The sequence below is a fragment of the Myiozetetes cayanensis genome, unplaced genomic scaffold (genome assembly GCF_022539395.1).
Source record: "Myiozetetes cayanensis isolate MyiCay16 unplaced genomic scaffold, myiCay2020 scf5-8, whole genome shotgun sequence".
Lineage (NCBI taxonomy): Eukaryota > Metazoa > Chordata > Aves > Passeriformes > Tyrannidae > Myiozetetes > Myiozetetes cayanensis.
The window spans coordinates 41269268-41292840 of NW_026087742.1; the positions used below are offsets into that span (position 1 = coordinate 41269268).

Here is a 23573-nt window from a genome sequence, read left to right on the forward strand (position 1 = left end):
TTCCTACCCATGGCATGGGTGTTGGAGCAAGATGATCTTTAAGGTCCCTTCCAATGTAACCCATTCTTTGAAAAAAAAAAAATCCAAATTATTGGTTTGCAAATATTAAATGTATTTGTGACTGTGTACAGTTTTTAAGGAAGAATGGCTGGAGAGCATGTTCTGGGATCTATATTGAAGAAGAATCTTAAATGAGGTACACGACATTTCTGTTGTGGTACCTACCTCAATTCTGTATACAACTACCTTATAAAGGAAGCACACAATTTATCATAAACGTTGCTCTGGGATTAAGAGACATTTGGCATCACTGCTGCTGCACAAATAATTGTTTGCATTTTTTCACAACAAATATTTTCTTGGTTTGTTTATATGCAAATACTTTACTTCCATAACATGAATTTCAAAGATTACCTGGGTCAATTTGAAACGTATTTAGTAATTGCTGGTGTGCAACTGTAGTTGACATCTTTCACCTTTGGTAAGAGAAATTAATCCTGTTGCATTATCAGGAATAAATAGGAATAGAAAGTTTTATTTATAAGACTAGCTAATCTGACTTGATTCACGCAGCTATCAATTCTGCTGTCTGGGAAGGTACAGTTTCCTCATAAGCTGTCTGTTGTTGAGTGAATTCATAATGATTTGAATCCCAGACACATCATTCCGCCAAGTCTTTGAAATGATATCATTATAAGTCTCAGTTTGCTTGTAGCTTGAACAGTTCTAGTAACACTTCTGTTCTTTGCAGAGAACAATTTTCCTCCATTATATGTTTTCTGGTTTATAGAGAGGAATCTTAACAAAATGAACTCTCTACCTCAAAGGAATTCTGTACGATTGTCCTCTTTTTGTTTTCTCATCTATTTCCCTTTAAGATATTAATTTTACAAGCTGGTAGAGCAATATCTCCAGGGAGGCAAGTTGATCTGCTGTTTCAGTATGTTTCATTAACTCTGTAGCTTAAGGTTTTTGCTGGCCACTAGTAGGAGCCAGGAAAGATCTTCCAATTTCATTTGGATTTACGTTTCTCTGAAACAACAAAGATAGATGAAGGACATAGTTTACTATGTTTTATTGCAAGATGCTGAAAATTCTTTTGTGACTACAGAGAAGATAGGAAATAAATGAGCTGGAACATTTTAAATTCACTGTTCGTTGAGCAGGGTCTCTTCAGGGAATGGTCTGTCTAAAGAGTCACTGTCTGTTAAACACAGCTTTGAACTGAGAAAACATTATTAATGGTGTTTAAAATACTATCTATAATATGTTTTTATTTGCTCAAACAATAAGTAATACATTAGTTGACTTCATAAAAGGAAAATTCAATGTGTTTAACTTAAAGCCATAACACAGTTGTTTGCAGACCTCTGACTACAGGTGTAGTAAGCAGTGCTGAATGAGCTGTACTGTGTCCTCTGTTCCAATCTGGTTTTAACCTCTTGAACAAGAAAAAAAGGAAAACAGTGTTTGAAAGAAGGGGGAAATTAAGTGATAAAAAACTTCAATGTAGTGATTTTTACATCTAGACAAACACAAAACACTACCACTCTAGAACTATATAAATGATTTAGCAACACCTGATCGAGCATCTGATTTTCATAGTCTTTTATATTTTTGATGAAGTTATAGAAATGCGCACACTGTGTACAAATGGTTATATTTCATCAAACCTCCACGGTAGCATTCTTTATTTTCATTCTTTTATTTTCAGTTTTGTACCCTAGTAAAGGGACGGAAAACCCAGTAAAATACTTCACAGTAAATACATCTGTAGCTCTTGCAGTCATGGAAAATACTGCTTATGCTGTAGGTTTGTTAGTGTTTCTTATGATCACTAAATATTTTTTCTAATCTAGACAGAATTAAAATAGTCATTTTCTTACTAGTACTTTGCAGGAAGGTAAAACAACATGAGCTTGATGTTTTGTGTTGTGATAATTTGGACCTGGCTCCCTGCCAAATGCCCAAAAGTCACAGCAGCAGCCCCCTTCCTTCCTCCCTTCTTCCCTTAGGGTAAAGGAAAAAAAGATATTATAAAAATTAAAGAAACCAAACTTCTATAAAAATATAAATATTTACGTATATTACAGTTATATATAATTAAGATGATATGTACACAGTAAAAGAGAATCCAAACACCCCCCGAAGGGATAGGGAAAGGGGAAAAAGGGACAAAAGGGGACACAGAACAGGTATACGCGATCAAACTCAAGAACATACTAATAACTAGCAAAACAGATCTCACCACGTCCCTTAGAAAAGCAGGATTGGCAGACATGGCCAGCACTCCCTGAACCTCCACATGGCAGGACAGTGGATGCTGCAGGCCTCAGCCTTAGATAAGCGAGACCAACGTGATACCTACTGCTCCTGAACTTCGCTGGAAGAGAAGAGAGCGAGGTCTCTAATCTTCACCTTATTTATACTCTGACTTACGTAAAAATCGTATGGAATACTGGGTACATGGCCACTTCCTTGGTTACAAACTGGTCACCAGGAAGGCCTAGACCAAAACCATCACATGTGTTTAAGTGGGTGAGGGTTAAAAAGTTCACTGCTAAAGCTGTCGAATAGGCACAGTTTTGGTGCTGAAGAGATCAAACTAAAAACACAGCTCTACTTGCTCACCAGCACCTCTCTGCCAAGGCACCCACGTTTGCCAGAACAGTCCCCCAACACTGCAGCTGTACTGCTGCTACACATGCCTGGAGCAGCTGCTGTCTTGGCTGAGCTGGGCTGCGTAGGTTTGAGCTGAGTATCTTGGCACTTTTTTTATATATATAGGGCTGTTTGGGAATCACAGAAATGGTATCCTGGCAACTGAAATATTTGAAAATTCTGTGTAGTAGATGAACTGTATAGAAGCCTAATGCAGACTGACACCATTGTTTTAAAAGACATTTTACTTAGATTAAAAGTGGAAAAAAACCCCAAGACAACCAACAACCTGTCAGAGGAAATAAAAGGACATCATGATGTTTACTTTATATTATGTTTCCCAAGGAAGCCAAAACTGGAGATTCAGTCTTACCTCCCAGGAGAATATTTCAATGACTAGCTGGTTTTCAGATTAATGGCAATATCTAAATCATTGTTTTCTATTTAAAATTCTTGTTATTCTTGATTTCTGTTTTAGAAAGTCTGTGCAGAAATTGTTTGAAAACTTTTGGATGAAAGAGCAAGGAAAATTTTATTTTCTCCCCTTATTTGTTTAGGATGAATTCTTAGCCTTTGTAGAGGAAAACACTTTCAAATGAAACTATTAAATAGGTAAAAGCTCTGTCACTAAATACATAGTTAGGTACCTAAGAATGTTGAGAAAAATTGATTTGTATTTACACATAGCAGTGCTCTGATTGTGTGTAGGGAATTTAAAGTTGTGCTCTTACCTGCTATCTGAACCCAAGAGTAAGAGAGTCATTGGTTTAAGTTTACACTTAAATCGTTGTTTTTCAGAGTACCTTCCAGAAGTTCAGTTCATCTCACTAGAAAGTGGATAGCTAAGATGGGTTATATGGTTTGTGACTTAGAAGGGACTAGTAAAGGAATGCTCAGGTCACCAACTTGAATATAAGTATCTACAAATGGGTGAGGTGACGATAACTTATAGTAATCAGTTCAGCCCTGCTGACTTTTTAATGTGTTTGCATCGTTGAGCTCTCCAACAAAACTGCTAAAAACTACTAAAAAACCCCCATTATTGTTTTAAAGTATTTTAAATTATGGTCTGCTATTGTTCTGAACTATATTCTAAACATTTATATAGTCTTTGCTGAAAACAGAGTAAAGAAAATGCATTTACATTGCCATTTTTCATCTTATCTAGGAAACCCGGTTAGATGACCATCATCATGTTGCAGTGGCGCTCGGGAAACAGGCGGGATTTGTGCAAAAGGATTCTGATGTAAGAAATTATGAAACAGTTTCAGGTCTTAGTAGTCGTCTGAACATAAACTTATTCTTATGCTGTAGCTAAAAATGTGTTATCTCAGATTTAAGGCCAAGGAAAAAACTTATTTTAAGCACTGTTTTAACCAGAACCAAACAGTATTACTTGAACTGTTTCCTCCAGCTCTGTTGTGTCTATTTCAGGAGAGGTCTTGGAAGGAGAAATGCTTTCAGAGGACAGCAACAGATAATGTCAAATCTGGAATGCATGTGTTACCGTGATCAGTGTGTTCATTCAGGAGAAGATTAAGTGATTTTTGTCACAGCCTGCTAGTACTCATGTGGGAAAGATGGTTTTCACAGAGGGAAATGGAGACAGTGAACCAATCTGGACTTGCTAAACTTGTACGACACCTCACCAAGTTGATTTTAATGGGGGACTGTCAGTGCGTGTATCCCTGAGCAGATCCATCATTCAAACACCGTTATGACAAGATAACCCTTGAGAAAAGCAACAACAACCAACAGATGGGAAGAACAGCAGTGTTAGTCTTCATTCCATGTGGTGTCTATTGAGAGAAGGAACAAAGCTACTTTAAAGCTTTTCAGGATTTTCTGTGCAATGTAACAAAGATCTCGGTCATAAAATGGCAATAAAAGTCAAATTTAAGGGAGAGGCAGACTGGCAAGTTGTAGCTGAAATAGGAGACAATCAGAAAAGGAGAGTGTGACAAATTGCCAGATTTTTCTGTGGTGTTCTAGTTCCTCATAAGAAAATGGGTTAGTTGTTTTCTGTTATTTAAATACAAAGGTTCTCCCAGGAACTAGGAAAAAAAAGTGTAGGAATGGATAAAAGCATAAAAGTGGTAATGCACACATCTGTCATGGTAAAAAAGTCTGTCTGTGTTCATGAATAACACAGAGAGGCAGACCTTTTAACTAGTATGGGTTAGATTAAAAAGAGAAAAAGAGATAAACTGCCTTTGGGAATTTTCTGTGTTGAATCAGTGTACAAATACTTTTTTAAGAAAATATGTTCATTCTGTTAGACAGGACATACTTAAGTTCCCAGTGGGATGGCATATCATTCTTCTGACAGGAATGCTGATAATTATCAATCTGAGGTGAAAAGAAGGTGACCATTATTTATAAAGACAGCTACCTAAGTATACTGCAAAAATCCAGGATTTTTAAGTATTGACCTTCCACACCACTGTCACATACCTTGAAGTTATCATAGGAAGAATAGTAATGATATCAAGAGTTATGATGAAAAATCATTGAATCAAGAGAAATCTCAAAGGCATACTTGTCCACTGAATAAATTTGTGATGACCTGAATTCCATTATCTCAAATCACTGAAAAAAGGTCATTTTAAGCAGGACAAGTGAGCATCCTGTGACTCCCCAGTATGGAAATTAAGTGAAAATTTATATACTGTTGCACTGTACCTTTTTAGACCTCCTTCTAACAGGAACATGGAGAAAATTAAAATTACCTTCTCTCTGTAACAGAACTGTAAAAATGATTTTGTTTTAAATGTCTTGCTAGATGTGTTGAGAGAAAAAGTTGTTCATCCTTGTTAAATATGAGCAATTGTTCCAGGATGTCAGTGTTTGAGTCTGTTCCCTCTCTGCAGTCACAGGAGTAATTCATTATGTCCTGTTTGCAGAACATATACTTTCAGCTTTCTTCCTGGAGTGATAGCAAGTACCTACAATCCACAGGAAAGACCAGTTTTTACACTGGTCTGTAAAATCCAATTAAAATCCAGTTAAAAATCTCTAGTTCCAAGAATCTTTACAAAGTGTCTGCTAGTGACTGCTATATGCTTTAAACAGAACATGTGTCTGCACTCTTTTCAAGATCTAGACAGTTATCTCTGGCAAATTTCAATGAAAGAGGTCTGAGTTTATAATTCTTTATAATTCCTATATAGGCTATAAAATATCTTTTTGTCTGTCACTTGCTAAATTTCATAAGACTTGAGATTAATTCAGTCAGAACACACTTGCCTTCAGACAAGCATGTGCTGAAGTTCAAACTAGATCTGTTCATGTTTGGTATGCGTCTATGATGTCACTTGCATGGCTCTAGGCACAGTTCCTGCAGCTTTACCTCATCTCCAAAATGTCAGATGAACAGGAGTGTCTCAACACTGTGTCCTTTGTGTAAGGACAAAAATTGACAGCCAGCTCAATAACTTCTGGTTTCAGTCTGTATTGACAACTTAAGGTTTTTCTGTGCTGTTACAACAAGCAAAACCCATGTTGTTGTCTCTGCATGTATTCCTAACAGTAGCTTACTGCTCAAACACTTTTACTGACCCACGTTCATTGATGTGACAGGAAGGGGCAACAAAATCCTCAAAATAGACCTTAGATGGGCTCATCTCCAGCACTGGTACGTAAGCAAGAAAGAGCCTATACAGTACAATTATGAGCAAATTCCCCAGCCTTTCTCCAGGAACAAAATGTGCTGGGGTACCTTTACAGTGCCTGTAAGTCCACACAGTATGAGGAATAAAGTATCATCTCTGGAGAGGTGACAGAGCAGCTGATTCTGGAAAGCATTTCCAGACACAGCAAGGACAAAGAAATTGTCAGGACTGGTCAGCATAGCTTCACCAGGAGAAAGTCATGATTAGTAAACTTCTACCATGAAATGACCAACCTGGTAGGTGAGGAGAGGGCAGTAGATCTTGTCTACCTGTATTTCAGTACTTTCTACCTCTGCCACTCTCTCTCAGAAGATCCTGGAAATGTTGATGCATGTACTGGATGAGCAGATGTATTGAAAAGGGGCTGAACATTTTGGACCAGAGTGTGGTGATAGTGGTACAAGGTGTGGTTGGAGGCCAGTAACTAATGATGTACTCCAGTGATCAAAACTGGGTCCAGTCCCGTTAAACATCTTCATTAATGAAACTGGATAATGGTGCTGTGGTGCATCCTCAGCAGGTTTGCTGGTGACACCAAACTGGGAGGAGTGGCTGATAGTGGGTCATGCTGCCACACCAGAGGAACTTGGGTAGGCTTAGTCTGATCAGACATGAGTCAGTTTATGTGATGTACAGAGTATCCCCACTGCAGAGGAGCCCTGCTGAACTTTATCAGATATTAAACATTAAGAATATGTTGTTCGAGCAAATGCCAGTTTAGAAGAATCAGCTGTATTTATGTTGGATTCATGCAAGCTGTACTATTTGCCCTGCTGTCTGGGAACAACACTTGGAGAAGGCATATACAACAGGCTGCACAGTAACATGTGCTCAAAAAAAAAACAACCAACAAATCTTTTTTTCTTTGAAATATGATTTTTCTCAGAGGTATGAATGTAGCATGGAGACCATGACACTCTCATCTCCAGTATCTCAGTCTGCATTTAATGTGGATTTAACATGGGGAATTGTGGGTTGGTTGTGATAGCTTTAGTTCTTAAGTAGTGTTTGAGTTTGAGAGAAGCATGCACAACCAAGAGGATTCCTGGTATTAAAAAGACTATGAATAGGCACACCTCTAGTGGAATAAATCCTCACGTAATTGTCTCAAATAATCATATCTGCTGGAGAATGAAGTACAGTTTATTTGATGGTGATGTTTGTCTTTCTTTTACTTAAGCACGCATTCTGTCATACTTACAGCATTCTATAGCCCTTGTTCTGTCAGTTTGTAAACTGTGTTTCAAGGGAAAACTTGATTTTTCTGTGTGGCCTGTCAAATGCTTCTATTAGTTAATGTGTAGCCTAAATTAGAGGCAGTGACACTGGTCTCAAATTCCTTTCTTCTTCAGTAAGCAATGTGTAGTTTAAACTGGACAGAGAATTTTACAGGAAGAAAATTGATACTTACTGATTTGTGCTATGCTAATATGTGTTTCCTTTAGGTATGTTCCACGGAGCCTAACCCACCACAGTTTACATTACTGACTTTTGAAGATTTAGTTGCATCTGGTATTCCAGTTGCACCTGAGGATTCTGCATACTGGGACAATTTTTGTTCAAAGCAGGAGAGTCCAGCGAAACAGAGTTCACATTCAAGATAAGAATGTTTACAAGAAAAAGAAAATTGTCGAAGTTTTTGTGCTGTTATTCTACGTAATTCCAAGTATGGGAATAAGTGCACTTGTATAGATGAAGCATGTTTTTCATTATTTAAATTAACAACATGATTTTCACCTTTTCAAAACTGATGCTTTATCTTAAGGAAGACACAAGTTTCCTTGCTTAAGGAATTCTGAATGAAAAGCCTAAGTTGACCACATGCTTTTTTGCATCTCCTTGCCTGTGGTTCTCACACTTTGATAATTATCCATGCTAGGAACAGAAAGCAGATGTACAATAATGTTTATTAGTCAAGTGTTTAGTATATAAAAATGTGTTTCCATACTTCATTTATGCTGAAGCTTAAATTATGATACTGCTTTTTCTGTTACAAATATGAAGGTTTTATTCTCAGATGGATGAATAAAGCCAAGAGAATGGGTACAAATGAACTGCAAATATGGGGTGAGATGAATAGAGAAACTTCAGATCTAGGTTTCTGGTGATAAAGGAATAAATTTCATATTAGAGATTAGTTATTTCTGCATGGAATCAGTGTCTCCAACCAGAATTTTTCTTTCATTGGAAAGAGTTTTAAAAGTATTAATGACATTATTTATAATATTGTGCTTGCATCCAAGTAGAGGACAAACAAATTTTATTAAATGAGAAAATTCCACTTGGTTTGCTTTCCAGGAATATGATAGTTTTCAGAACTGTATTGAATTAGAAAGGTTACAAAACAAAAAGTGTTTGTTTTGGTTAGTTTTCCATGAAATAAAATCACAGTTTCCAGTGGTTCAGACAGAATCACGTAGAAGATTGCAGTTGCTCACATTAGGATTTTTTCCAAGTCTTTAATTTACACTGAACTATTTGAAAAGTAAGATTAATCTCCTTTTTAATCTTAGACAGCAATGAGGTTAGGTAATGGAAATGCCTTGTGAAGAGCCACTTGAGTCATGTTGTTTCATGTCACTGCAAATTGGACAGAACTGTTACACTTCCTTTTACCACTGTGAGAAAGAGCAGCTGGATAGTTGTAGAATTACCAGCTAAAAGCACACTCCTAAAAGGCCACAGGACATTCCAACTCCTTATGAATGTGAATGATCCTTCTCAAAGTCATCAGAAATTTTTCTGGGCATCTATGATATGGAGGCACATATTGAAACAAGTGTGGTTAGTGTGTACAGATAAATTAATCTCACAGTTCTAAGATTAATGTTTCAGGGGTTTTTATATTTCACCATCACATTTTTCAGTGTTATAAACATAATTGAGCCATATATCCACACATGCCCATAACACTGACTTCCTTGCTTTTCCTCACAATATGGTCTTAATGGCTACAGAGTTCCTCTGCCGTTTTAGAAATGCTGGTCCAGCACAGCTCCAGCTTCCCTCACTAGTTCAAGTTGTTGGCCAAGTCCAGTGCAGCTGAGCTGACCTTTGCTGTCTCCCATCATTGTTCTGCAAGAAATGTACCTGTTACATCAAGAAGCCTTCGGACCTTTATGTTCTCCAGAGCTCCATTCCTTCATCTTTTTTGTTTTCTAGATACTGTCCTTGGCATGACCGTATCACATACCTGGATCCTAGAGGGTAAGAAGTTGCAAAATCACAAGCTCTGCGCTTCATGAGCCTTTTCCAGCAGGGTCTGTGGCTAGGTAGTCTTTTTCCCTGTGGAACAGGAATGCCCAGCTTTCCTGTTTCTCCAAGTAGAAATTTAGATCAGATTTGCTGGCCTAGACTATGTATCAACCCAGTGTTTTCTGAGAAGTACTTGGAAGTGGTCTCTGATCTAAAAAAAAGTTTTAAAAGTTTTAGTCTTCAGTGAAAAGATTGTCAAAAGGGAATAAATGTGGTTTAGTTTGGACCCTGATTAGCTCAGTCTGGTTAGAGCATTGTGCTAATAACACCGTGGTTGTGGGTTCAATCTTGTACAGGCCATTCTCTCTATTGTCCTGTTGGGTCCCTTCCAACTGAGAATATTCTGTGTCTCTGCGATTATATTGCCTTGTTCAAACTTTTTTGTATCTTGCATCAAAATTGTTTTAGTGGATTAGGAACTTCAGGGGGCAGAACTGTGTTCAAGACAATTTACAGTTGTGTGACAAGAGACCAGTACCATTTGATTTGAAAATCTGTAACTTTGAAAAGTGGATCATGAGAATGCACTCCTAACCTTTTACGGAATCTATAAATTTACACAAGATGCTTATTGTTACTATCTTATGAGATCAAATGCACTGATGTTAATCAAGTGTGCTATCTTAGACAAGAAATCATAGATGCTGCAACAGAAGTAGTGTATATATGATTGTAATATATATGTTTTTTGAAAAATCCAGGCAACAGCTCAACTTTAAACAGCCACCTTGACCCAAGACACTGCAATAAAGCAATGTTCTGCAAAGAAGATAGAAAGGAAAAGATAGTTAAACAAGTCAGCATAGACTGCCTCTTTGTTGGAGCTTTGCAAGATTATAGTACTGCATTTTACAAAAAAGATAAGTGGTTCTTGGTTCAGAATTGATACAATCAAGTCTAAAAGAACCTGTCCTCTTTAACTGCTAGCTAGTTCTGCAGGTGTCTAGACTTTCTAATATGTGCTTCGTTATCCTCCATAATATGTGCTAGATATTTTGGCTTGCTCCACTCTGTATAGAAAACATAGGCATGAAAATAAATTCTGAATTCTCAAGAGAGAAAACAATTTAAAAGTGTTTTGTTTTTTCTTCAAAAAGTCACTTTTTGTAATATATTATTGTCTTGTGGTGTACATGCAGTTTTCTATGGCCAGATGCTATATATGAAACTTATTTCTTCTAGGATTGAGTATAGTTTCTTTACTGAAATAAAAACTGGGTTATTTTGTAATTGTGTTGTCTATTTGTGGTTATTTTTTTATCTTGCTATTATTTAGATCCAGACATGGGTGGGATTACTGAAACACTTGTCTTGCTATTTTGGAAACAATTCATGGAGCCACAAAACTGTATACTCCTGATAGTATCCTTTGGATGAATCACGATTCAGAGGTCTGGATCAGCTGTCCGCTCCTTGGTTCTTTCCACAATTTTAATTTAATAACATGCGACCCTGTTTCTTGGCATAACTGACAGAATTCTCTGTAGGAGTGAGTGTGTCATTATTTGGTCGAAATTGCAATAGTGTGAAGCTTAAAGTTCACAGGAAGATACACATTTTCAAGTACAAGGCTACAGTGCTGCACAGCATTGCCTACATACATGAGAAGATATCTGAAGATTTGTTTTTTTAATTAAGACATAGAACACAAAGGTTCTTTAGGTTGTAGTAGGAGCTTCACACAGAAAAAGAACTTTTAACTTGCACAGTGTTGTAAACAGTGAGAAAATGGATATTTCAATTGAAATGCATCTTTTGATCTCCAGCATCTAGAGTACTTAAAAGGTTTGCCAAACTTCCTTGTTAGATACACCCTAGGGAATTAGGGGTGCCTGTTGACATCTGGTGCAGGCTTTGGGCAGGAAGCTGACACCAAGACTCCCAGCAGATGCAATGCCAGACCTATAGGCAGTGCCAGAACTTGGAAAGACAGATGGAGCTTTGGTAAATAGTAATGGTCTTATGAATGGCAAAGCTCTAAAGGGTTTGGGTGAGGGTTTATTTAAGTTTTGTGGGTTTAGGCTTTCAGTGTTGTAGATATACAAATGTCTCACTTTGGATTTTGTAATTACCTCATAAACTTATTCAGGCATTTGAGTCTAGTCAGATATTTGATAAGGGCACTGAGATTTTCATTGCAAACTTGCCTTTTCTGTTAAAAAGCCTGAATTAGCTGGTGCATCAATTTCATCCTGTTTCTGTGTGCGTTGGTGTGCCTTGTTCTGTGCCCTCAGTACCACAGGACCTCTAACACATCAGAAGTTCCTTTTGCTGCAACAACTTTCAGTGGGCTAGTCTCAGTGTGCTGAAAATTCTGCTGGCAGGTTGGTGATGCTGAGCTGAGAAGAAAATGTTTTGGTGCTATTACCAAACCCTAGTAAATTAAAGGAAAATATGAGTACCGGAGTTACATGTTAAGACTTTAAAGTTGTACTGCAAATAATAAGTAGTAAATGTAAAAGACAAAGTATGTTAGTGCTAACTTTTAACTCAGAAGTTCATAGTTCTGCTTTGCTCTAAGGTCTCAAAGCAGCTGAAATTATTTCAGTCCTTTTAACTGGGTTTATTTTTTTTCTCCTCAAGGTTAAATAGCAGTATCCATATTACACACTTCAAAGTCCCTGTTAAGATTTCCCAACTATCTTGTGAGTTTCTCTTGCTGCGGTAGCTTAATGTTTCCAGCCTTGCTTCATTGTTCTTAAAAATTGCTTTCCTTTAATCTTGAAATAGGCTGAATTTCACTTAAGTAGCCGGTTACACACACTTAAACCATGTGAGTCTGTGACCAGAGGCAGAAAGCAGGAACTTGGCTTGCCCCTGAATTTACATACAAGTCAACCAGTTGCCCATTTTCCTGCTCGACTGTGCCCTATGTGTCCATCCCCTGTGTGCCTGCGGAGCATGTTAGCTGTCCAGGCCCCTTCGTAGCCCTTTTCATTGCTAAATGATGGCAAAGGCTGAAGTTGGATGGTAAGTCTCAGAGGTTTTCATAAAAACACATCAGCAGAAGCAAGGACATGACAGGGCAGTGCTTCATCCAAAACCTGCTGCTGCTTGAACAGCTGGTGGTCACTTGGTTGTGCAAAGCAGCGTGACACTGCTCTGGTCAAAGGAGTGGAGTATATATTCCTGCTGAAATGGCTCTTAAGCAGCCTCATTATTTCTTGAATTGCCTCATTCAGATGAGTACTGATGTCACTGAATATTAAACTATCGATTGCATGACTGATACTTAGGTAATTTTTTCTCAGCTTCAGGAGCATAGTTGTCAGTAATTTATCATGGCTGCCATCAGGTTAGTGTATTCTCAGCCTGTGTATCTGTTGGTTGTAAAGTGTGCTTCTCATCCTAGTTGAGAGCTTTTGTGACAGGCACAGTGAACTTCTTATTCAGTGAGGTCACTGGTCTCTTTGTAAGAGAAATGGAATTTTCCTACAGGTATTCAGTTCAAACACTGTCTTCTGAATAGAGTAATATTCTCAGCAAGCAGTGTTTACTACCTGCATAAAAGCATTTTGTTAATTTTGTGACAGGTACGTGGTCTACAATTAATTAGCTGCCTGTACAACATTAGAAAAATAGATTAATTTTGTATAGTGAAACTGTGTGTGGGTAGAGATTGTACTTCAGTTTTGTACTTGGACATACCACAATTAAAATTCTCATGTGAGTGAAAATAGCTTATTACAAAGAGACTGATACTTCTGATATCATTGTTTCTGTCTAATTGCTTGTTAGGATCTTCAGATGATTTGCCTTGTCAATTTGGAATGTTTTCCCTAGAGTGCAGTAGGATATATATTTGCATTTCAACTGGGTCAGTCAGGCACTCCGGCTTGCAGACATCAGTGTTATCTCTTGGTCACCTTTCAGGATAAAACCAGAAAATAGCAAATTGCTCATTGCAGAGGAAGCACATTGATTTCAGTTGGATTTGGTAAAGGCAGACATGCTGGCCATACAGGTATTTAACATTGGTCATGTAAATAATGCCTTTAACTAATTGGAAAACAAGTTTCTCTTCTGGGGCAAATTTTCAGTTAAGGAAGAAAGTAATATCAGATAAAGGCAATACTTTGTCCTAAAGTAAAGGGCTGCTGAAGTAGTGAAGACCCCTTGTTTGTGCTAGGAATTCTAAAACAGATCTGATTTATTTATTTATAGAAATCAATATGGGGACTTCTGAAGCCATGTGATAGAATGATATGGTTTTGGTTTTCTTTATTTGGAGTGAGAGGAGTTTGAGTTATTGAGTTTGTATAAACAGACTTTTAAAAGGCAAATAAAAATTCAGTTGTATTAAAATTTAAATGTGTTGATGCCAATATATCTGTTTGTTGTGTTGCTGTGGACGTGTAGCATACACGTACATGCACACATATATGTATGCATATATATACTGTTATATATACATATATATATATACACACACATGCTATACACATAATCAACCTTAAAAGAACTAGAAACCAACCCCATCTTTATTAACTCTGTAACCAGGAAGTGTAAGAGAAGTGCTTCACAAGTAAGTTGTACAAATGATACAAATACCTTGGGCTGATGCAAAAGAAAATTTGTAGCCCAGCAGCTGAGAAATAAAAAGAAGTGCCTTGAATAAATAGGAGAAGGAGCAGATTAAGACATAACTTTTTTATCTGTTGGAAGCTTTTATTAAAATATTTGAATTAAAAAACTGTGAAAAGGAGTGATACAGGTAAATACCTATTTTTTTTCTATTTTTTTTCTTTTCATTTAACAATTGGTACTTTGTATGAAGGAAGTCAATAACAGAAACCAGACAAACAAGACTGCATTTGCTTTAGTCCATATGTCTTTTCTAGTTCAACATTCAGTGGAATGGGAAAATCTGTGGTATCTATGTTGAAAGAGTCCAGATGCAATTGTTTCAGAAAACAAATGCTTCTGAGAAGGAGGAATTCTTGACATTGTGGATTGGCAAGTAGAAAAACACCTGTTGATTAGAAAATCTGGTGGGCACATTAGAGTCGAATAACTACTGTGTCCTGCTTTGAAGAGATGTATTCATTGTGTTGGTATAAAGCACAGTATCAGAAACGTTGCCAGCATCTTCTCCATGCAGTACAGGTCCTGTAGAACTTAGACAAAATTACTCTTGTTGTCTGCAAAATAACATTATTGGTAATAGAATGATAAAGAGCATAAGTGTTAACAAAAGCTGAATCAAAACTCCTGTGAGTTCTTCCATCCTGAGGTGCAGAGGATGTTAGATATTATATGCCTGCTAGAGACGATTCCCCAGCTCTAGGGAATCCAGTTTCTACCGTAAGACACTGAGGCAGATATTTGTCCATTACAGTGCCCAGGTCTTCCCCCCTGGGCTTCAGGAGGGTCTCTGAGAGCTCTGATAATTCGAGGAATTGATAAGAAGTGTGAGTCAGGCCAAGCACTGCAAACCAGTCTAGCATCTGAGCTGGCATCAAACAAGATTTTGGAAGAGGAAGCTTTAATTCTAAAGGTAAGTACAAGGGCAGCTAAAATCCAGTTCTATATTGAGCAGTTTATAGTGTGGTATTTGTGGTGAAAACTATTATTATAAGATGTATAGATTCTAAGATAAGACTTCAGTCTGTCTACTTTTCCTTAACGTAAAGCAAAGCATGCATCAGTTACAAACAGTACAGGACAATGGCACAGTGGGGAAGTAAAAATTAAGAAGTTTTCCAATTCTGGTGGTAAAATATTTTTCTCCATTCCTCTAGCTTCCAAAGTGCAACATTTCTGTATCTCTAAATAGATTTTCTTGTCATTATTATATATGACTTTTTGTTTATTTTATAAGTCTAAAATAGCCTTTCTTCTATTTTAATCAAGGAAGGGCATGTGGTTATGTTTTAACTGGATACCAGCTAATATTAAAGTGTCATTTAGAATTAGTCTCTGCCTGCTGGCTGTATTTCTGTGCAACCATAATAAAATCACATCTTCATGCCCCTGTTTCCCCTCTGTCTGCATATCGTCAGCTGAAACTGCAAGCCCCTTTTGAGAAAGAAACTGTCTCCCAATACTTAGTAAAATGGAGGCTCAGTCCCAGCTGGAGCCTCTTTGCATTGGTCTTACATAAATAATGCAGGACTAATTGAATCCCAACAATGACAAACCTAATAATCCAACAGCAGCTCCTTCAAGCTCAAATTATGTTGTTGTTGTATGTGGAGGGTCATCCAGAGTCACTGTGCTGATACAAGAAAGACTTGGATGTTTGTCTGCTGATGCACTAAAGAGATGAGCAGAGACCTTGGGTGGCTCCTGTGAGTGATGTCATTGCCACCTTGGCATGTTGTGTTTCTCTGTCTGAACCAGAGGTGGGTTTCAGTTGAAAATTCCAGCTGGTTTCATGCCTTCCTGCTTCTTCATTTGAATTAATAACTCTGTAATGGAATTACAGAATATCTATGCCAGTAATGTTTATACAACAGGCAGTGGGCCAAAGGCTTGACAATATCATAACTTAATTAAATGTCAGAGTATGTATGAACAAAAAGATAATTCAGTTGTGCTTAGGGTATATGGCCTCTGCTTGCCAGGCTTTTCTGCTTAACCTACAACTTCTTGTCCAGGATATTTTTATCTTCTGCAGACCAAGATCCCATGTGATGCCAATTACATACCAAGCAAGTTCACAATGTACTTTATAGGCACAGCATACTCTTCCAGCACTCTCCTCCTCTTATTCACATGCTTTTACCCCTTCCAGTTTAATTTCCTTCTATGAGTAATGAACACTCTCTATGGGTTATGAATGAATAATGATTCATTGCCTCTATGGAGGACTGTGTCTGAGTCTGTCTTGCAGTGGAGATTGTCCTTCTCTTGTCTACAAAGCCATTCTGAGCAATGGACCTCCATTTATACAAGTGTGATTGAATACCTGCAGTGCGAATCTGGATATTCCACCCACTCTCCCTTTTATGATTTCCCTTTTCTCTTTCTCCATTCCTTTTTTCTGCTGATACACTTTCCTCTTCTTCAGTACAAAGCCCCTTCTGTTTTTCCTGTTAAATCCATGTTTTACTTCCCAGGTTGCTTCCACTTTCTCTTTTCTGCTACACAGTCCTTAGATCTCACACTGGTGTGTGCTTGCTACAGAGCTGGGGAAGGTGCATCCAGTTAGATTGCCTCAAGCTACCCTGTGACAATGTTTTCAGGCAGGAGTACAGTCACCCAGGTTCTTGCAGACATGATGCCCACTCTTTTTGAGCAGCAGAGTTACAGTAGGGTTATGTTGCTACTTTAGTTCAATAAACATCTGTAACTTATTTTTTTGAGGCAGGACTAGAAATTATAGTGAGTTAAGTGTATGGATTTATGCCACATGGGTCTGACTGGAATTGTTTTCCTCTTTACATGGCAGCTGCATCAAGTCATCAGTGCATTTGCTTCTCCTCATGTAAAATGGGGTGATACATTTCTATATAACAAATCAGTCTATGGTTTGATTTGTTTAGTGCCTCAGAGCCCTTGGATTCAAGCTTTTAAAGAGATGAAAAAATTTGGAAAAATTGTTATTCCAGTTGTGTCTAGAGGTTGTGGAAAGACATCTATGGGAGGCTTTAGTAGCTTAATGTTCAAGCAGAAATCAGCATAATCCACTGTGGCGTTTCCTGAGTGCATCCATGCAGACTTACTACCAGTAGAATAGAGTTTAGCTATAGGCTATGCCTGAAGGGATGTAGGTGCCAGCCTACTGCTTTCTTTACCTCTAGCAGTGCAGGCAGAGCCAAAGAGCCAACTACACAGACACTGTAGTGCACTGTGGCTCTGCTGCTTCTTTGGACCTTGCAGCCTGGTATTGAGTCAATTCAGACAAAAGTATTCAAATTATTAGTTTGAGGGAAATGGTGAAATCACTGTTGGTAGCCCAACAGTGCAGCAAGTCAAAAAAGAGCACTGGTTTCCCTAGGTATGTGTGAACACTCTGATTGCAACACGAAGTGCCATTTTTAGTCTTAAGGTATTTAGAAGTTTGTCAGGATAGAATAATTTCTCATAGGTATGAAAATGTAGTAGATAGCTGGAGGCCACACTGCTAAGCTGTAGAATTGGATAAATGTTCATTTAATGTGACAAGTGAATAGTTTTATGTTAGCTTAATGCTTTCAAAAGATTGTTTTATATTGTAATTGCTTATCAATGATTTATGTTGTACAGCACAGGAACAGAAACAGTGACAAGCTTAATTATGCATAAAAAGTAAAATAATAATTTTATTATTCTCTGCATTGCATAATAAGTTTTCTATCATTTCCTCATGAGAGAAATATAAATATTTCAATATACTTGAATATATTTTCCAATAAATATAGCTGAGACTTTGCTTCTCTTCAATCTTTGTCCATTCAACAGAATTATGAGGTCCAAGGTACTTATTATGTCATCTGTGATAGAGAATTGTGTATCTGGATATTGACCTGCTGACAACTGACTTGTATTGGACAATGAACAAAGATGTAATCAAAGCAGCACTTAAACTTGACATGTAACCAGTTTGCTGCTTCTCTTCCAATAAATATGTAAGATCTGAATGGAAACATAAGGAATGAAAAAGATTGTGATTGTAGGAATAAAATGAAGCAATCTAGACAAATATTTTGAATTTTTAAATTACCAGCCAGTTTTGGTACATTTTAAATATCATGGGGCAGCTTCAAAAAGATCTCAGGAGCTGCCATGTCTAAAAGCTGGATGTATGAACCTGTGAAGGAAATCTACAACCTACAAACCCTTTAAATAGCATTCTCAATTGCAGAAATTTTGAGCCCACATGGACATAAGCTATAAAAGAAGAAGCAGTATCTTCTCATGCCTGCAGGATGGACAAGAGGGCAATGTATGAGCTGGAATTTCAGCATTGTAGGTGACAAAGCCCATCAGGCAGAGACCTAAGACTTTTTATGCCTGCAACCATTTGAGAAATAAGAGCAACAGACACAGAACATCCCAAGGTACATTGGGCACCCACGAAATCTCATTAACTGTTTTAGTCAATGAGATGATCGTTTTGAGATTCTGTATTATGTTAATTTGGTATTATGTAATTTTTTTAAATTCTTAATGTTATGTCTGAGCAGGGAAGGAAAATATAATAAGCTCTGTCTTTATGAACTCTGGTAAGAGCTGGGCAATGTGTTATGTAGAGATCATGCTGCATGGTGGCAGCTAGAGAGAAACAGACCTCAGACTCCTTGCGATGTCTCAAGGCCTTTACAGCAATGGAGGCAAAATTCAATTTTTTATGAGAGCAAAATAGTGGGAATACATTGGCTCTACTAGAAAATACATCATTGCCATCTGGGGAAGGTGAGATCAAGAGAATATGGTTACCCTTTGCTTCCCTCCCTTTATTCTGCTGTATGTCTAATGTAAAGACACTCCTCTACCTTCAGATCTATATGCAGCAGCGTGGCCCAGCTCTCACTGGAACTGGGGAGGTCATTAGATGGAATCACTCAAAAATGGTGTCTGCCCCTGCCTCTCTGTTATCAATGACAGCTGGCTTACCTACCTATGCCTGAAGGCAGCTGGGATTTGTGTGATCACTGAGCAGTGCTACATCCAGGCAGGCAGAAGCATCTGGAAAACCTGAGATGCGTGTGGGATCAAGAGCTTGTGTTGGCAATGATAGTGGACCATTTTTGCAAATGCCTTACTGTCCTACATTTACAGGATCAGCATCCAGGTTAGCCTGTTGTTACTCCTACCTGAATGCAACAAAGAGGAGAAATAGAGCAGGCAGACTGATGTGAAACAACAGGAGATATATGTCAGATATAATCATAAAAATGTTAGAGAATCTCAAATAGTGTTTCAGAATGCTTTCTGGAGAAAAGCCTTTCCCAGTTTCTCTTCTCTATAAATTTACCCTTAAATTGTCTATAATATAGCAATTATTTCAACATTTGTGGTGCTATTGCCAGACAGCTTGCAAATTTTGATGGATGTAAATGAGGACTGATTTACCCTGGATCAGCAAAGGCAGATGTACAGACAGACCTCTCTGCCACTAAGGTATGTCCGGCTCAGAGGCTCCCAGTGGGACTGCTGAGTTCTGATTTCCCAAGGATCTGGAGCTACGCCTAGGAAGAGCAGAGGCTGTATCCACTCACTGGAGCATTGGATAGGCCTTTTGTTTGCTGTATTTACCTTTGTATTTCAAATTTACTTTCAAGCCAGATATTCTGTACAATTGTGTCAAAATCCACCAGACTATTTCCATCAGCCCACTGAAGACCACTCACGAGCCGAGCTGTTTCCTTGAGCTTGCTAAACTCTTTAGTTAACGGTTGTAGATGTCTGTGCCGTGGCTATAAACTAATTTCCAATGCTACTCATTTCACTTCTTAAAAATATCTTTATATCTTTAGTTAAATAATAACAGCAAAAAACTGTCATTTAAATACATAAATGCTGTGGGCCACACTTTTAGCAGGCCCAAATCAGTTTAATTCCACTAAAGGTAACAGAACTTTGCAGATTAAAACCAGCTTATAGTTTGGCACAGTATTCTTGAAGTAATGATCCCATTCAAAATCCACCTGATGTTTTCAAGGCTGGCCTTGATTTGAGGGTAGAAATACAGGATGTCTATTAAAAATCTAATGATGCATAAGTAACTATTTAAGCTAAGTGGAGCTTAGCATTTACAACCAGAAACCATATAAGGATTCTGAGAATATCTACTATTTAAGCTGTGTTTATAATGTTTATTTAAATGCAAATGAGAACGTTGCTGCTCATATATACATGTACCATTTTATTTCACTTAGTCAGGGAAAGAGCTTTGATAAACTTTCTGAAAAGAATGCTTAAACTTTTTAAAATAAAACTTTTATCAGTGCAAGAAATGGTTGTGAGGGTTTTCTAAGTGAAAACTGTTTATTCAAAAAACCTGCTGAAATTTTCAGTAAATGTTTTCTGTATTATGTATTTAGAATGAGACCTCTACCTTGGTATATTGCAAAATAATAAATAAAGGTAAATCAATAAATGTTCATTCTGTTTGCCTCTCTTTGCTGTAAAAGAAAGGCCTCCTCATCATCATATTCATGATTCATATGTTTGTGTTACTTTCCCTTTTCAGTAATGCAATTCATCAAGCAGAGGTTGTATTTGTCATAATTCAGAAGAATAGAAGTGCAATGAGATGCTACCCATAAAAGATACACCACATAAGATTAAATCAAACAGAAAGCATATGTTGCATAGGTGTCCTCTAGAGAAGTCTGTGGACTTTTGATGACTCAGTTTTCATCTGGTTCGGTTCCCTTAACTGGCCTACCCATCATGGCTCCAGTGCTGGTACTCAGGAGGGGGACGTTGAGTGGCAGAGGACAGGGCATGTGAAGTAAGGGCAGCCTGAGATGATCTCACTCTGCAAAAGAATCAGGTCTCAGAGGTGGTTCCCACTTCTTTAGGGTACAGCAGTCTCCTCCTCAGCTCCCGAGGAGCACGTAAGTCTTTTCAGCTGACAGTCTTCCTCCTCAAACCTTCAATTCTTCTGTATGGAACAGTCTCAATCACAGCCTCTCGTTGTTACTTCATTTATCTTGTGCAGGTCCCCTTATGGCAAAAAGGCCCATTTTTAAAGCCCAGCATTTATTTCATCACAAAGCAATGGTGAGATATCCTTGCCTCTTACCTCATCACTTACATCTTCTCATGTTGCAAAAGAAATACTAGTGGAGAACAGGGTTCATGTTAAAGCCACACCATTAATGTGGGATGAGTTGGTGTCTTGCGCTCCATGTGGGCGACACAAATGGTACCTGAATTCAAGAGTGGGGATGCTCCTCACCAGGAGGAGAGTCCATGTACCTGCTGAGCCCAGGAGTGGGTGGTGAGTGCTGTGCTCCCAGCCTGCTCTGTGGCTTATGGGAAATGACCAGCTACGAATGAAGCTGAGGGATTAAACCCGTGCTTTAACTGTTAGTCATTGTATCCCAGAACTACAAGGTACTTTTCTGGCAGTGGATTTTGGCTTTTTTTCTTAGTGCTGAGGCACAAACTCCAGAGAGGAGGAAGGTTTTAACCATGTGCTTGTGATGTAAGTGACATGCCCTTTTGTTCAGCGGTGCTGAGTACATTGGTGTCTTTGGGGAAGAACACATATCATTAGAGTCTATTGGTTCTCAGCACTGGGGGGCCTAAGTGCTGTGTTGGGCTTTAAATGCTATAATGTGTGGTGTCCAATATGAGAACAGTGGCTGTAACTTGCTATCTGCTTTCCTCACAGATACAGTGGAAGGTTAATTACTTGGCCTGAGTTATTGGTATTTGGGGCTGAATGAGTACACAAGGACTTCTTTCATACAGCTTGATCAGTTTTCCAAAGAGATGTTCCAAGCTGTGTTTTCACAGGGGTCAAGCAATATCTGGGTATTTCTTCTGAGTGTTTCCCATTCCCCATCTATCACTCCTTACCCTAAAATCACACACTCTCACTTGTCACTCAGCTGTCAATCAGCCTCCCAGATTACTCTGCCATTTTCATACAGCTCAGTTTCTAACCACATTAACATGCAATGTGTGTTTTTAGCAAAGGTGCCTCTCATTTCTTGGAGGAACTTGTCTGCTTTTTGGTTTTACTTTGAGTAAGAGGTGAACACTGATGTTTCTGGTTTCCAGGAGTCTTCATCCAGCCTCCTGGGTAAAAAATGTAATAGGAACTTACCTAAACAGGGTGGTGCCTTTTTGTAATTAACAATTAAGAGCTTGCACAGCATGTTGAACATGTAAAAGCCTTAATATCAGCAACAAATTGGGAAAACAGTCATTTGAAAATTAATTCTAAATGAAAGTGTGTAAGTGGTTTGCAGTACATTAAAATTTATCTTGTCATACTATCCATTTTTTATAAAAAAACCCCTCAAAACCAGTTTGAGAAATGGATGTAAGGTTACTATATCATCATTGGTATTTTAAGAAGCAATGTTATTGCGTTTGCTTTGCACAATGCTGCATTGGTGACAGCTCAGAGAATTAATTCAAGAGTGCAATTTCGTTTATGTCAATGACAATTGCTTTGAAAAGAGTACATTCAGTGGGAGTGCCAACTTATATCCAGCTAAACATGGATGCAGCACTAGTGCTGGTATAGGGAGTGGGTATTTATTTTGCAGTCTATCCACAGCACAGATTATTGTGCAGGAGGCAGGAATATCTCCTGCACTGCTGCTCTGAGGTATCTGCAACTGAGGAGTCTTCCACAGAGAAATTATGGTATTTTTTTGGTCTTTATTTCTGTAACCTATTTCTAAAGTCTGCCTAAAAATGACAGGAGAGCAGAACAGTAAATAGGAAGCTAATAACGGAAATAGGAGACTAATATTTTCTAACATTTTCTGAAAAACTTCTAAATAGCTAAAACCATTATAAGTAATTATGAAACCCAATGGCCAAGTGTTGCTGTGGAGATAACATTTCCTAAAAATTTTACTTAGCGGTTTTCCATTAATTTTTAAACAATCATTATGTAATTACTTCAAATTTCAAGACCCAGTGGACAGAGAGATCTCTGAAACTCATTGCTTTTCTCTGTTCAATCCTCATACAGCTAAACCTGTTGGAATAAAAGCCCATTTAAGAATGTACAAACTAGGTAGGGGGTGATGTTTTCTTTCCAATTAAACTGGTAGGATTTTTTAGTACGTCATTTTTGCATTTTTAGGTGAATATGTAGAGGTTAATATGTGCTGTTAAGGTAGAGCTTGTGAAAAAAATCGTTTCTTGATAATTGGAATCTGTTAGCTACAACCCGTGCCATCAAAAACATAAGAGTTTCTGTTTGCAGTATGAATTTTGATTTCTAGAACATTATTGACAATTCTAACAAGCACTAAAAAAAATAATAATAATTTGAGAGTGTCAGCAGTAGAAGCCAAAAAGAAAGATCAAGACAATCCAGAGATTTACATGTTTCTTGGAAATAATTGCTCTCCCTTGAGCAAG

General features: G+C 37.9%; 1 protein-coding gene across 7 annotated transcripts in view; it reads left to right on the forward strand.

Annotated features, from left to right (window-relative positions):
* AASDHPPT (aminoadipate-semialdehyde dehydrogenase-phosphopantetheinyl transferase) overlaps positions 1-10800 on the forward strand; it is a 28450-nt gene extending 17650 nt beyond the window's left edge. For 2 of the 7 annotated variants that reach the window (XM_050332585.1, XM_050332586.1), the window contains exons 5-6: positions 3830-3907; positions 7778-10800. In XM_050332585.1, coding sequence (XP_050188542.1) covers positions 3830-3907; positions 7778-7936 — 237 coding nt within the window. In that variant the 3' untranslated portion in view covers positions 7937-10800. The remainder of the gene's footprint in view (positions 1-3829; positions 3908-7777) is intronic. The other 5 variants (XR_007630928.1, XR_007630927.1, XR_007630926.1 and 2 more) reach the window with 5 other exon arrangements.
* Positions 10801-23573: the final 12773 nt, after the last annotated feature.